At 33.6% G+C, this 17,045-nt stretch overlaps 1 protein-coding gene and 1 long non-coding RNA gene across 4 annotated transcripts in view; one reads left to right on the plus strand and one right to left on the minus strand.

Annotated features, from left to right (window-relative positions):
* The first annotated feature begins 412 nt into the window (after positions 1-412).
* The window catches only part of LOC107583751 (uncharacterized protein KIAA1644 homolog), a 31,435-nt gene continuing 14,802 nt past the window's right edge, over positions 413-17,045 (plus strand). For 2 of the 3 annotated variants that reach the window (XM_016270237.1, XM_016270087.1), the window contains exons 1-2: positions 2,297-2,544; positions 10,604-10,743. In XM_016270237.1, the coding sequence (XP_016125723.1) occupies positions 10,677-10,743 (67 nt within the window). In that variant the 5' untranslated portion in view covers positions 2,297-2,544; positions 10,604-10,676. Of the gene's footprint in view, positions 661-2,296; positions 2,545-10,603; positions 10,744-17,045 lie in introns of those variants that run through there. The other variant, XM_016270166.1, reaches the window with a different exon arrangement.
* LOC107583942 (uncharacterized) overlaps positions 10,666-17,045 on the minus strand; it is a 25,191-nt gene continuing 18,811 nt past the window's right edge. Inside the window, exon 3 of the long non-coding RNA XR_001609090.1 lies at positions 10,666-10,737. This is a non-coding gene — a long non-coding RNA (uncharacterized lncRNA). The remainder of the gene's footprint in view (positions 10,738-17,045) is intronic.

The raw sequence follows: 17,045 nt of genomic DNA on the forward strand, positions 1-17,045 counted from the left end.
AAAACCATAATATCAGGCAACAACCTGATTGATTAAATAAAAAATGATTCAATAGATTTTGAATGTTTGCTGCATGAAGTTGTAAATATTTTCTAAAATTCATTAATTTGTTTGTTTGTTTGTTTATTCATTTATTAATTCTATTATTATTCCAATTTTCACACTATTTAAAACTCAGGGGGGTAAATAATTTATCATTTAAAATATTTTCATTCATTCATTCATTTGTACGGAATTTAAATAGTGAAACATTTTTTATTCAGATATTATTTAACATGTTTTTCTCATGGGGACCATTGGTTGCTCCACACAATGTAAGTGACTTCAGGTTTTACTATCCTCTCAGTATAGGCAAAACCTAATCCACACACATACACACCTCCCTCTCTCTGCCTCTCACTCTCTCACTCGCTCTGTCTGTGCTCAGTTTAAGTGCAGGGACCCAGCGCATGGAAGGTAGAGGGCAGAAGTGCGTGTTTCCTCTCCTCCCCTTTACCTCCGTTCATCTTCTCTTTCAGATGACAGGCTGAACGCTCAGTGGAAACAGCAGGAAGAGTGTGTACCTGTGTGTGTGTGGCGTACTCCATCGGAGAGTCTCATTCAACATGCTGTAACATCAGGCAAACTGGCTCTACAAGAGAGAAAGAGACACAGAAAGAGGTAAGACTGACTCTGTGCTTCTCATTAACGCTCATTTCTTTCTGTTTTCAAAAGCACAGCCCAATGTTTAACTCACATGTGCTGAACTTGGAATAGACCTTTTGCTTTTTTGACCTCGCAGGCAAGTTGCGGTATGTTATTGATATTTGAGCATTGATTGGGTGAATGGGTGGAATTGACTGTTTTGAGCTAATGTGGAATATTGTGGGAACGGATATGTTTGGTCACATGATATCAATACATCAGGGCTTCAAGCTGTAGATAATTAGACAGGTTAAAGAGGAACTGCTAATGACGCTTGTGTTTCCTGAGTGTCTACATTTTCCTTTTGCTCATCACTGGAAAGGGAACGTCAGGAGAGATGGTAACTTGGAATCGAGCTAGCTTTTTGTTTTTAGAAGGGATCATGGGGAAATGTAATGAACTTGTCTTAGTCAACAGCAGATGGGCATCCATTCAGCCTCTCTGTGTATTTGTAGATGACAGAAGCATCCCAGCAGCACTTCACAACTACTAATTGGGTTCCTCACCTCTGTTATTTCTCAGACTGTGTGCGAGTCTGCGTGTGTTTGACAGCTCTCTTGTCTGTGAGAGGTTGAGATGTCAGTTGGTGTGCTGATAAACTAAAGCATACTTTAGTTTATCAGAATGCGTCCTCAGCTGAGCAGTGATGAGTGATTTTGGTCGGAGCCCTCGAGCTGGTTTTTACAGAGTGCCACAGCATGCTGTCAGAAACCCTCACAGCTAGTGTCAACATGACCACAATACTACTTATCTATCTATCTATCTATCTATCTATCTATCTATCTATCTATCTATCTATCTGTCTATCTGTCTGTCTGTCTGTCTGTCTGTTTGTCTGTCTGTCTGTCTGTCTATCTATCTATCTAATAATTAATTTCCATGTTATGGCTGAATATTAATAATTTAAATAATAATAATAATGATAATAGTAATAATAATAATTGTCATAAATTTACAAAAAACAAACATTAAAAAATTATTTTAAATGCTACAAGTGAATATACAAGTAAATTTATAGTTTGCAGTATGAAAATGGATATTCATTTTGGAGTTAACTTGAAAAAATTAACTTGAAGTGAGCGTTAGTTGATGACAAAAATAAAAACAGACTGAAATGAGCGTGCATAATTAAATATCTGCCCCAACATGGGATAATTTTGGTATATTAAAAACCATAATATCAGGCAACAACCTGATTGATTAAATAAAAAATGATTCAATAGATTTTGAATGTTTGCTGCATGAAGTTGTAAATATTTTCTAAAATTCATTAATTTGTTTGTTTGTTTGTTTATTCATTTATTCATTCTATTATTATTCCAATTTTCACACTATTTAAAACTCAGGGGGGTAAATAATTTATCATTTAAAATATTTTCATTTTAAATGAAACATTTTCATTTTAAAATTTTTCATTTCAGACATTTGTACGGAATTTAAATAGTGAAACATTTTTTATTCAGATATTATTTAACATGTTTTTCTCATGGGGACCATTGGTTGCTCCACACAATGTAAGTGACTTCAGGTTTTACTATCCTCTCAGTATAGGCAAAACCTAATCCACACACATACACACCTCCCTCTCTCTGCCTCTCACTCTCTCACTCGCTCTGTCTGTGCTCAGTTTAAGTGCAGGGACCCAGCGCATGGAAGGTAGAGGGCAGAAGTGCGTGTTTCCTCTCCTCCCCTTTACCTCCGTTCATCTTCTCTTTCAGATGACAGGCTGAACGCTCAGTGGAAACAGCAGGAAGAGTGTGTACCTGTGTGTGTGTGGCGTACTCCATCGGAGAGTCTCATTCAACATGCTGTAACATCAGGCAAACTGGCTCTACAAGAGAGAAAGAGACACAGAAAGAGGTAAGACTGACTCTGTGCTTCTCATTAACGCTCATTTCTTTCTGTTTTCAAAAGCACAGCCCAATGTTTAACTCACATGTGCTGAACTTGGAATAGACCTTTTGCTTTTTTGACCTCGCAGGCAAGTTGCGGTATGTTATTGATATTTGAGCATTGATTGGGTGAATGGGTGGAATTGACTGTTTTGAGCTAATGTGGAATATTGTGGGAACGGATATGTTTGGTCACATGATATCAATACATCAGGGCTTCAAGCTGTAGATAATTAGACAGGTTAAAGAGGAACTGCTAATGACGCTTGTGTTTCCTGAGTGTCTACATTTTCCTTTTGCTCATCACTGGAAAGGGAACGTCAGGAGAGATGGTAACTTGGAATCGAGCTAGCTTTTTGTTTTTAGAAGGGATCATGGGGAAATGTAATGAACTTGTCTTAGTCAACAGCAGATGGGCATCCATTCAGCCTCTGTGTGCATTTGTGGATGACAGAAGCATCCCAGCAGCACTTCACAACTACTAATTGGGTTCCTCACCTCTGTTATTTCTCAGACTGTGTGCGAGTCTGCGTGTGTTTGACAGCTCTCTTGTCTGTGAGAGGTTGAGATGTCAGTTGGTGTGCTGATAAACTAAAGCATACTTTAGTTTATCAGAATGCGTCCTCAGCTGAGCAGTGATGAGTGATTTTGGTCGGAGCCCTCGAGCTGGTTTTTACAGAGTGCCACAGCATGCTGTCAGAAACCCTCACAGCTAGTGTCAACATGACCACAATACTACTACCCTAAGCTTCTGGGTTTGGGTTTGAATTATTCATTTTAATCGTTAAAATAAATAAATAATTAATTAAAATGATTTGTAGTGATTTCTTTAAAACATTATCATTATATATATATATTTATTAATTAATCATTAATACTACTAATAATAATTTGTTATTTATATGAACAGTCTTTTTTTTCAATGTATTTGTGTGTATTTAAATAGTTGTTAATAATTTTCAAATGTTTTAAATCAAAATATTAAAACAATTAAATTAAGAGATAATGAACAGTCGGTTGATCATTATATAAAAAAAGTGAGACATACTTGACATGAAATATTAATTATATTACTATAATATATATATATATATAATTGTATATAATTTAATGCTATATTAATTATATTTCATAGTCATACCTGTATATTATCCTATGTTGCATTTCAAAACAAAGAATACGAACAAAAATAATAATAATCTTATTATAATAATAATACTGTCATAATATTTCAGTAATATTAACACTGAAGACCTCTGAGGTCAAACTCACTACAGCAGTATTATTTTAGTATTATGTATATACTATTATAGTATTTATTCGTATTTTGAATGAACAATTATTTTATATTTTTATTTGCATTAATTCAATTTTAATCATTTTGTTATGTGCCTTTGTCATTTTTTTTATATTTCTACTTAGCTTCAGTTTTTTATTTTAGTTTTCCATCTAATATTTATATTTTATTTAAACTTTATTTCAATTACCAAAAGTAACTTTAATATTATTTTTAGTAACAGCAACAACACTGCACTATACAGTCAATGTTGTTCAGTTACCTGGATGTGCTGTCTGATAAATATATATTGCCATGGACATCAGCGAATATTAGGAAATATCTGCTGAATGCTGTGACTGACCAATCAGAATCAAGTATTCCAGAAAGCTGTGTAATAATATTAAATATCAATTGTTGACCTTTAATAGCACAGAAACATGTCCCCGAAAGGAAACACCTCAGTCTGGGTAGATGAGCTGATGCATCTCCTCACAGCGGGTTCAGTTTTTGTGAATCAACCTGGATTGGCAGACTTTTGAAATCCCAAAGTTTATATTCAGAAATGTGGCATTGTTATTTAGTCTCAGACCTTTAGGAAACACTGTCTAGAAAATGTTCTCTCTGAATCAGAAGCCAAATTTAGGTCCCTAATTTAGTCTCGACACGTCATCTCTCTTAGGTGAGAAATACATTTTAGGAGGAGAACAAAGTGGCTAGTATTAATGAGAGCCATATTTCAGCCCCCTTTTGCCCCAGCAGCATTGGTTATCTGCCCTTCACAGAGACAGAGAGAAAAAGAGATTCTTCTCAATTGCAAACAACCCGCTCTGGATGTCTCTGACCAGTTTGCTTTGAATACATGACTTGAAAGGCGAAAATCTTCTCATTTCTGAGATCCAGCCAGCATCTGTCCTAGTATTACACCTGATGCTCTGCTTTAAACACCAATACGCCTGAGGTACTGATAGGTTCAAGCTAAGAGCAGTCGATCATACTGCGGGTCAGTCTTCCCTCGGGTTCACACAGGGCCATCTGAGTCGCATAAAGACAATGTGTGTTAATGTTTAATGAATAAGCCTTTCTCCATCATACTCACATTACAGCCGAAAACCGACACAGAGGAGCAATAAAACAGCTCTTTAATAACACAGCAATGAAATAGCAATAGAGGGACTAAACTGGACAGAGAAAGTATAAAAGCTATTTGCAGCTGTTGATCTCTCGTTTAAATGGACAATCAGTGCAGTCACCCTCTGTCACTGAAAAATGTAGGATCAAACGCAGGTCATAGTAAAACATCCAATTTATGACCATATTCTACCCAGACTCTTATTTTTAGGATGTTTCCTACCAATGAGCTCATTTATTATCAAACTAATGTATAGTGTTTTCATTATTATTACATACAAAGCATTTTAATGATATTAAAATAATAATATTTAATTGAAATAAAAATCATTTAAATTTAATAACAACACCAACAGTTATTTGATTAGTATAATAAATAAAAACAAATGATTACATTATAAATAAAATAAAAAAGATCAAATGTATATTAAAAATAATAATAATATTGTTTTATTAATGTAAGGTTTATTCTTATTATAGACAAATTATATTTTAATAACATTCAAAAATAGTATTCTGTTATTAGATAAATAATTAAAAGGTTCATGATAAAATATTTATTGTCATTTATAATAATAATAATAATACATTTATTATTATTATTATTATTATTTATGGTCATACTGTCCCCAGACTTTCCTAATTTTTAGGTTGTTTTCCCATCAATGCACCACTGTTTTAAGATTTTATTATTGTATAGTTTCATTTTTATTATTATAGAAAAATATATTTTAATAATATTAAAATAATCATATTTTATTATGATAAATGTACTTTTTAATATAACAATAACAGTCACTTTGTGATTCGAATATAAATGATTAAATTATAAATAACTAGTAATAATAATATTTTTTCATTCTGAATAGAAAAGGGTCCATTCAAAGCAGAAGACAACACCTGTTCTCTGATGTCTGAGGTGTTTGTATCCCTGTGCCATTCTTTGTGATTATTGATGGTAATTATGGGGATGAGCAGAGAACAGACTGTACCATCTGCAGTGCTAATGACATTAGTTCATGTTATCTAAATGTACCCGTTCCTCTCTCAATTCATCCCAATACATTAATCCCCGGACACAGTCTAGAGTTTTTTTTTATTTTAGACTATGTATAAAATGTATTACATTTTTAAAAAAAAATAATTTTCCATTACCCTCATAGATTTACATTTACTAAAAATGTACTGCTTTTTGTGAGCTGACAGATGACTTTATCTTTTCACATTAAAGTGCTAGTGGAAGTTTTTTGCAGTTTCAAATGTTCTAGCCAGGCAGAAAGCAAAAGACCAGTAACTAAGGGACATTTTTGATTTCTGTTATCACATGAGCAAATCAATGAGCAAAACGATCCAAAATCATGATATAGTGACTGACTTTTGATTACAGTATTACATTCATTTACATTTTCCTTTAAAAGGAACGTCTGTCCAGTCAGATCAGCCACTTTACCCAACAAGTTTGTCTAGTTAGCATGGTCCAGTTAGCAACTGCTGATGCCCCAACTGTCTTTCTCCATAGACGGCCATTAAAAAGTAGACATGTATGCTTTGCGAGTAACATATACATATCCTTTGTTGTATATTTTTCCCTCCCTGCTACTTCTGGGAGTCCTGCACCAAAAACTTCCACTGAGATGAATGGGAATGCTAACAGATACATCTCTTCAGGTATTATAGACCTCCCCACCCAATTCTGTCAAAAAAGTTCCCTTGAAACCAAAAGAACAGAAAGGAATTTGTCTCAAAGGATGATGATCTTCTCACAATCTGGCATTGTTTCCCTCTAAACTGACAATAGTTTACAAAGCTTTCTGTAATAAAAAATTAACAAGCAACAGAACATTCACAAACAATTAGTAAGTAGCTACTCTATTATTCAATAGTCAGTGGAAGGGGTGTGTGGATGAGCATATTAATATAAATATTAATTGATCTTCAGAGAAGAACAATGACTTCAGTGAAGCTCTAGGAGAATGTTGTGATTTCTAATTTGGTCAAAGGCAAGAGGAGCGTCTCCCGTTCTCTCCTACATCCTCACACATGCACAAGGGTCCGGAGGAGATAGATCAACACAGTGTAGTATAGCTCTGGGAGAAGAAAGTCCTTCACACTCTTCTCTGCTTCTGTGAAGCGTTATGTGTTGTACTGTCAGGAGAGCCACTGCTTGGACACAAATGTCAGAGAATTCAAAGCCATATGCACCACACTTCTGTTTCTGAGGGACTGATCCATCTGAGGAACACACTGTATCTTTCTTTGTTTTGAATTTTGTTGTTAGTTACTAAAACCTTTCAGGTTTAAATGGGGAAAATCTCAGATTTCCACCTGTAAAACAAGAGCCATTCAAAATACTACAACAGATACTCAAAGAAGATATTTTTAAAATCTTGTTTTATAAAGAAAAAGAAGAAGAAAAGATTTAGAAAAAATGCCTTAGGGTTTATTTAAAAAAAAATTGGCAACAGAACATATGCAATGTTATTTTGGACGCCACTGATTTTCACTGTATGAACAAACACAGTTGAAACATTCTTCAAAATATCTTCTTTTGAAAAAAAAAATAAATAAATGAATACCTGATCATTAAATTAGTAAATTAATTATCATTATTATATCAAATTAATAATTGACCATTTAATTAAATGATTATTCAATATTATATTAATAAAGTCATAATTAAATAATCATACAATTTATTATTATTAAAGTAATGTCATATATACAATAAATAAATATATTATTATTTATTTATATCATATAATTTAAATATATTATTAAATAAAATGTATATTTGGAATTTATTTAACATTATAATTGTAATTAATTAAATATCATAATATTTAAAATATGTATATGTATAATATGTATAACATTGAAATCTATATTACCGTAATATATTATAAATAAATTAACATTAATATTATTTATAAAACATATATTTATTATTCATTTTCTTGTTTTACAAAGTTGTTGTCGTTGTTTGTTTGTTTTTTGCCTATACAAAACTCCATTGACTTTTATTGTGGACAAAACAGTCTTGAAACAGTTCTTTTTCATGCTATACAGAAGAATAAGTCATACAGGTTTGGAATGACAAGATGGTGAGCAAACAATGACATCATTTTCATTCTTGGATAAACTGTCCCTTTATTGTGCGCACATACTTTCTGAATGCCTCTGAGTTTCCACGGTAACACTAAAGCTGTTGCATGTGCGTAGGACAGTGTTTTTTCCACCGTATGTTTTTTGTTTTCTGCTTTTAGCATATAAAAGTGCAACTTCGGTTTCATCCGAGCCGTGCAGCAGATGTTTGGTATCTCCTCAGACCTTGGTGGAGTAATAAAGGAACAATAAACACAAACAGAGCTGCTTTTTTAATACGATTAAGATATGAAGATATCAGCTTTGACTTAAGGCATAATGACTGAGTAAAAAGTCATTACCTCATTTGGAATTTAAAACAAGCGGGAAATCTTATTGTTGCTTGTTGATACTCAGGGGTGTGGGTTTTTTTTGTGCAATATGATTCTGTAACTGCACAGTAATACATGATTCCTGTATGAACATGAGGCAATATATAATAATACACAGTCTTGATAACAGATTATTTCTACACTGGATACAAACAAACATACCTTATTCTGAGGGAAACTCTAATCTGTTACCAGGAGAATTTGAAATCCAATATTATGTAAAATATTACAGATATGTCTGGAAGCGGATATTTTAAGGTGTGCTTATCTGTGCCATAGGCTTGTGTGAATATTGACACACGTTATTAGCATCTGGTGTGTTTTGTGTGTGTGTGTGTGTAACAGTGTGCAGTTTGTTTCCTCCATTTTGGCAAGAGGGAGTGTTTGTCACTGCCAACAAGCCATTCAGAGGCCTGCATGGGTGACAGAGGCGAATTGGCATGGTGACGTGTTATGACAGACGGCCAGCTTTGAGCGACCAGGCTGTTAGTGTAGCTGTAAACCAAACACAGACATGCTGACTGCTGTATAAACACACAGAGAAAGATAAGAAAGATTGATGATAAATATATATCTTGAGAGAGACACACACATATATACACTAAGCACATATTCCTATAAATCCCTTTAGTTCAACGCATGTATTATGCAGTGCAGCTCCATTTAAACAATGGCTGGTTGTGCTTGAGGGCCATATTTCTCCTCTTCCTGCCTGAAGATCTCTGTCTTAGATAGGTCACATTGCATCTATTCCATGTGGTCCTCCTGTCGGCCCCTTCCTTATAGTTTCAAGGTATAACACAGTGCTTTCACTATTTTTGCATCATGAAGAATACATACTGTGCATAGTATGAGAACTTTCTGTATGCATGGGAAGCCTAGGTGACCTACAATTTGACTAAATGTGCCACATACAACCTGATCACATTGCGTAAGATGTAGTGTTCCAGAATACAATATGCTTGACTTGACTTTGTATTTAACTACAACACAGGCAGGCAATGACAAATAAACCATAAATAATAGTGATTTTGTTTGTTTAAGTTTTATGAATGGGCTGGCAAACTTCACATTTTTAATTAAATGATAATTTATTAAAATAATAAAATAATGATTGATTACAAAATCTAAATAATTGACCATTAAATGAATTCATGAATTTATACTATCTACATTATAAAAAAAATGTAATGTAATAATTAAATAGTTATTAACAATTATTCAATTAATATCCTAAAATATATAAATCTATAGTATTTAAATGAACCAATATTAATGTACGATCATTAAATTCTACATTTCCTATTATCTATCTTGTTTTACAAAGTATTGTTTGGGCTTTTTTGGCACTTTTATTTAAAGAAAACTGCAATAGTAATGGTAAAATACACGAGCCGGATTTGAGCTCATGCCCACATTGTGCACTTAATTTAATAACCACAAGGCCATGGCTCTGACAATATACAATACAAAAAAAAAAAGTGTGCGGTTTGCATGGCCTGCAGTAGCAAGTGTGTTAGTATTCTATTCCAAACACACCCTCTTTGGTGCATCTTATAGTTTTTTCTTATGTGTCTCATGACAGTAGCACCAGGGTTTGCGAGGATGTGAAGGCCTTGAAAAAGATTTAGACAGAGAGATTTGATTTGATATGTTGTGTTGGAACTGGAGAGCTTTATTCATATTGCTCTGTTATAAAATGTGCTTTTCATCAGATAGAGCACATGAAGAGACAAGCATGGATGGAATCATCAATAAGGAATTATCACATTTAATCCTTTGCAACATGCTGTATCTATTTGTCATGAGTGCATATTGTGTGGTATTTTTCAAACAATGATGCCTCTCATCAATATTCTTAAATCTCAAGTCTTCATCATTAATCTCTCACAGTTCCCTTTTGACAACAATAATGAAAGGATCAGTGTAACGCCAGCTGTAGCTCCATCTTATCAGTTATTGCTCGTGTAACTCAAGCCCAACAGATGTCTTTGTTCAAATAATGCATGAGTTGTTCACTCCATTACATTTTATGTTGGAACAACATGAGGGTTAGTAAATGATGACTGAATTTTTAAGTCGTCATTGTCTTGTTCTGAGAATATAAAGTATACACACCTGTATATTTGCGTCTGTTTTTCTTCCAGAGCTTGCAGAATAAAATGACCACCAGGCGGTGAGAAATGAGTGTGTGTTGACTTTCTTCATGAGGGCTGAGAGATGACCATGAACGGCCGCTGGTCCTTCAACACCCTGGCCGTCATCTTTATCCTGCTGTCCACTGCAGGTAAGCCCAGATCAAACAAGTATTCCATATGAATATTATTTCCATGCAGGTTTACGTTTTACATTAGAACTCGGTCAAGCACATGCCCTCAGAAGTCATGACTTGGATTTAATGCTGACTGAGTCACAATTTTAAGGATCTGACTTGGCAGAAACTCTAATTCAATTTGGACTTTCTCACAGTTACTGATAACTGCATTTGGACTGATTACTCAACATGAGATATTTAAGATTGAACAATGGCCTAGTTGTTCTTTCTGCCCGGCAAAGTGTGCAGTGATTTGTTAGACAAGTATCAAACATGTGCAGAGGGTAAAGTAATGTCTAAGATGTCACTGAAAGCAATTCATGGGCCATCTAGCATGCACAAAATAAACTGAAACTTCTTTAAAAAGTTAGTTTACCATTTGTGTAGCAGTTCCAGGAAGCAGTGCAAACAGTCAAAAAATCTGCTATTTATTATTATTTTAAAAATAAAAAATTAAATATAAAAATGTTTAAATAAATGCATTACATGTTTATAAGAAATGCGCTGTAAATATGCACAGACCACATCAGAAATGTAAGAGAACCTGACTGGGACATGCTTTTCAATGTCTACTCTGAAAGTAGACAATGTCTACAACTTCCCTTACAAGAATGAACCATGGTTTTACTAAAAATTAAAAAAATGAAAAAAATTAAACAAATTAATTAATTAATAAAAAATGTTATAAATATAAACATGATTACTATAGTTAAATCATGGTAACCACAAATTAACCATGGTTTTGCTACACTATAACCATAGTTTAACCATGGTATTTGTACAAATGTGGTTATACAAATGGTAATCAATACGCCAAAAAACATGGTTACTACACTTTTATTATAATAATCCATGGTTAATTTTCGTAATGGTTGTTGGGGTCATTTCCATTGTGGTCTGTGCTACTTGCAATGCTTTTCTGTATTTTGAGTATTTGCAGCACATGTTTTGTCAAACTGATTAAGATGTTTTCTTAAGTTGCAGCACGTTGAGCTCTCTTGGTCACCGTGTAAATATATAAATAATGTTGTGCTTGTTTTTGACTACCACAAAGCAATTAAAAGATGGATGCAATTACTTTTTATAATTAATAAATTATCATAAAACCCTGATTTATAAAATATGATACATAAAGATATATGCCGATTATTATTTTTATTCATTTATGCCAAATAAAACAATTGCCATTTGTGATCTGCTAACCATCCTGCACAAAAACCTGCAAAAGTCAGATTTACTTAAGACTTATTAGTCAAAAAATGATGCATTCCTGACCCTAAAAAATAAATATATTATTGCACACTATATATTGATTTGTATATTCATATTGCTGATTAAATAACATTGTCTTAATTATGAGGTCCCAGATGAAGATTAGATCACATACTCGAAACTGTGGAATTCATACATGGTTCATTCTGGCAAATTTGACATACAAATGATCTCTCAATGAGTCTTTTCTGACTTTTTAATAAACCTCTGGTTCAACAACTTGCATCCAACTCACATTCAACTTAATTCAATCTGAATCTAATGTACTTTTTTCACTCTTGAGCTCACTTCCCAGCAAACTCACTAAATGGAAATCTTTATGCAAAGCATAAGCCGCTACTACTGTTCATCTGCTCGACAGATCCTCGCCGAACATTTCATCAAATGGCCCTCAGATGAATTCCATACCTAAAACCATTTCCCGTAAGACAAACAGCCAGTACAAAAGACGATTCTGCCATTGTATTAAAGGCCAGGGCAGATGTTTGGATCGAGCTCCGAAGACTATACTGTTGTAACAGGATGTAAGAGAGGGAGAGGCATTGAATGAGAGAGATATTTAGAGAAATACTTGGGGAATATTTTTTACAAATACCTTTTCATTTTGTAGTACCGTTCACTCGCTGTGTAAGACAAGCGGAGCCAGACGTACCTCACTCAGGGGGAATTCACTATGAATGAATTGTGCCTGTTGATAGTCGTTTATTTGCAAATGATGTTTGTGTTGTTTTAGCATCCGATTCACTAAAGGAATTATGCAAATCAGCTAACGGCCCAAACACGGCCAAAAAATTGTCTGAATGCAATTTGCATAGAGCAATTCCCAATCTTGTAAACCACGGTTGAGTGCTATGTTGTGGATAATTCAGGAGTATATTGCAATCTGGCATACTTGACTGTACAGTATTGATCCATATATATTTTTATTTTAAAATATATAAAAATATATATATAATAAGATTTTTTTTATTCAGCGAGGATGCATTAAATTGATCAAAGTGACTAAGTTTTTAGTTCAAATAAATCCTGTTCTTTTTACATTTCTGTAAAGAATCCTGAAAAAAATACAGTTTCCACAAAAAATATTAAGCAACGTAACTTTTTTTCAACATTGATAATAATAAGAAATCTTGAGCACCAAATCAGTATATTAGAATGATTTCTGAAGGATCATGTGATACTGAACACTGAAAATTCAGCTTTGCCATAACAGTAATAAATGAAGTTTTAATATATATTAACATAGAAAACAATTCTTGTATTTAATTATATGGTAGTGTGTATACATAGTTGCATGAATAATTTTATTTATATATTAATGTAATTTTGTGGCTGATTTGACTGCCACAAAGCAAAAATTGTTTCTTTATGAACAATTAAATTAAACTACTGTAATAGATAAGCTTCAAAAATTGTAAATGCAATGAAAAGAATTTTTTTGTGATCAACAAATTAAACACCAATTTATTAAATATGATGCATACACATATATGTATAATATACATAAAAAAATAGAAATAAACAAATTACTCAATGTCACATTTCAATGCACATTTCAATGTTTAGTGAATTCATCCCAGGATATTTCAACAGACAAGCGGAGCCAGAAGTATCACACGCAGACTTTTGAGATTGTCTATGTAACTCCTGAGCCATATCTCACCCGAGACAGAAGAGATAAATATCTCAAATGAACCAAAACCTGTCCCCAAAGTGAGCACGGCAAGTAGAGAAACAGTTATTTTTTTTCACAAACCTAATGGCTGAACATCATGGAGAAATGGCGCACAGTGTCATTCATAAACCATTTTGCTGCCGTTCTCCAGTGAGAACAGACATGTTTATTCTAACATAGACAGACAATTACCCAAAAGTAACTTGAGGACAAGGCCTGTGAATATTTCATATTTCTTTCATGGAATGTTCTTTACAGTCATGTAATTATAATGAGCGAGAGCTACAGTCCACCATCATTATAAAACACAACCAGGTAGATCTGCTCTCTCTGCCAGAAGAAAACACATGCTGACTCCCCTCATCTGCCAAAACTCCCACAAGAGGGTGAACTTTCACCTTTATGAGTCCACACAGCTCTTGTTTGGCTTCATGAGGCATTCTACTCCATCCAAAATCTGCCGTTCCCTGAGGTTAATAGTCATCAACCTATCCACTTATGGTAACGTCAGTATCTTTAAAACATTTAGTGGACTCTCTTGACTAAGCTCACTTCAATAAGCATGAACGATATCTCTATTCATCTTTGGTTTTCTCTGAGCAAATGTCTCGTGTGCCTTTTGTATGCAAAGAGAGATGCCATGGAGCACTTTTCAGCATTCAGACATATCTCTCTCAACTGAACTATCTGAAAGAGCAGAAGTCTGAAGAAGAGCACTTGCCAAGCCCATTGTTAAGTAGGACTGGGAACAAAAAAAACACAGGAACTGAACGATTTATGACTTTTGGTTCCGTTTACAGTTCCTGAATGTGCATTCTTCCACCAACACGGATAAAACACTGTACTTTTGCACTTGTATGGAACCTGGGAACACTGGAATCAAAAACACTTATGTCTGAATGGATACTGAAATAATCGGTCTTACTTACTGAGCACAAGTCATTAAATCGGTGTCGCTTTTTTTTGACTAGTTGTTCATATGACAATATTAGTTGCATAAAGTAGTTATTTATACTGTAAAAGTGACTGAATAATTCAATGAACGATTAAACAATTGAACAATACATTTTAGTTTAGTGTTTTTATTTATTACATAGGACCAATTAATAGATTAATAGACCAATTAATATATTGCATCAACACACATTTGTGCTGAATTAAAAAGAATAAATATGCTAAAAAATGAAGCATGGTGTTGCTCTTTACATGCTAAAAATTGCATTAGATTTATTCATGTTTTGCTACATCTTGTTGTTTTGTTGAAGACTAAAATATTCTTATCATTTGTCATCAGACTGCTGAGGGCAGTAATTACATCACTTATTTCTGAATATTTCACTAATGAAACTAGCACCAAACCATCATTAAGCTATGGAAGCCTGTTTCCACCTTAGAGCACCAAATAAAAAAGGTAAAACAGTTAAAAATTAATAAATAAAGTCACAACTAAAAGATATAAAGTCAAATTGCAACACAAAGCTACATAATATGCATGATACACAATTAAAATACATTAAAAACAGTAATATTGTGAAATATTATTACAATTTAAATTCATTGTTTTCTATTTTAATAGATTTTGAAATGTAATTTATTCCTGTGATGGCCAAGCTGAATTTTCAGCATCATTACTCCAGTCTGCAGTGTCACATGATCCTTCAGAAATCATTCTAATCTTTTTATTATCACTGTTGAAAACAGTTATGCTTAATATTTTTGTTAAAACAGTGATAAATTTTGTTCAAAAGATCAGCATTTATTTGAAATATAATTTTTTTGTAACATTATAAATGTCACTACTGTCACTTTTGATCATTTTAATGCATCCTCCTTATTGAATGTTTTAGTGTACATACCGAAAATGGATTCTGTGGTCATACATGATTTTAAGGGTTGATGTTATGGTTTCAGATCTGTCAGACAGGTGGACACATTGCACATACATTCACATTTCATTCTCACTTTACTTCTGGTGAAATGAGCATGAACCAAGGTGTTGCCTGTCAGCACAGAAAACCATATGGGTGTTGATCATGTGGCATACCAAAATAAAAACACTTAAATACTCCTGCTGCCATGGTGGAAAAGAAAACAAAAAAAATCTCCAACAGGTGGTTTTCATTTCACACCCCACCTTTTTCTTTTGTTCTTTTTCCCCCTTTCCAAATATGAGAGACCTGCCTTATTGCCTGACTTTTTGCCTGTTTGGTTGATGGATACATAACCTGAGCACTGCCAAATAACTTCCCCTGTAATACTGGGCTCTTTATGGGGTCAAAGGTGGCACTGGAGGGCTCTCTGGCCCACACTGCTGTCAGCGCTGATTTATTCCGATCATTACCAGCCTCTCTGTATGCTTGCACACTCACGTAATTGGACGTTTTGGTCATTAGCGAGGGGTCAAATGTGGCAAACATTAAATAGTTTCCTGTGTCATAATATTTTTGCCTCTCTTATTCAAAATCGTTTCACGGCAGTTAATGATAAAAGTTCTTGTTTCTATTCCAGTTCTTGTGAGTCTTTTCCAGGCCTGAACCCCTTCTTTGCTCATTCATTGTTCTCATGTGAATCAGAATAATTGCCTTGAAATAACTGGAAAATTTAAAGAAATAGTTCACCCAAAATGCAAAAAATTGCTGAAAATGTATTCACCCTCAGCAAGATGTAGATGAGCTTGTTGCTTCATCAGAATAGATTTGGAGAAATGTAGAATTACATCACCTGCCATCACTTGCCAATGGATCCTCTGCAGTGAATGGGTGCCAGCTGATAAAAACATCACAATAATCCACAAGTAATTATGGCTGCATATTTGTAAGAAAAAAAGTCCATCAAAAAAGTATCATCGGAATCAGGAGAGAAATATGCACTTACCAGTGAAAACAGTCCAAAATTGTTCTAAACAAATATTTTGGTGGATTTTGATATGAGAGGACAGGAGATGGACTTTTTCACTAGAGGAAGTGTTATTATGTGCTAGAAGTTTGTCCATAGGTGACAGTTTAAAGTTAAAAAGCCTTGATGGATTTGTTTATTACAAACGTGTAGCTTTTCACTTCACAATACATTATTTGATGGACTGCTGTCATGTTGATTACTTGTCAATTATTGTGAAGGGTTTATCATCTGTTTATTTATTTATTTACTTTGACTGTAAATTTAAGTTTAATCCCTAAAACCTAAATAGTTCTGGCAACCATAGCTGCTGTTTTTTTACCATAATTTTCACAGATTTTATATATACAGTGATATATATATATATATATATATATATATATATATATATATATTTCAGTGCATAAAATTTCTGCAATTTCTCCCACAACAG

The sequence above is a fragment of the Sinocyclocheilus grahami genome, unplaced genomic scaffold (assembly GCF_001515645.1).
Source record: "Sinocyclocheilus grahami isolate Dianchi unplaced genomic scaffold, SAMN03320097.WGS_v1.1 scaffold1.1, whole genome shotgun sequence".
In the NCBI taxonomy this organism is placed as follows: Eukaryota; Metazoa; Chordata; class Actinopteri; order Cypriniformes; family Cyprinidae; genus Sinocyclocheilus; species Sinocyclocheilus grahami.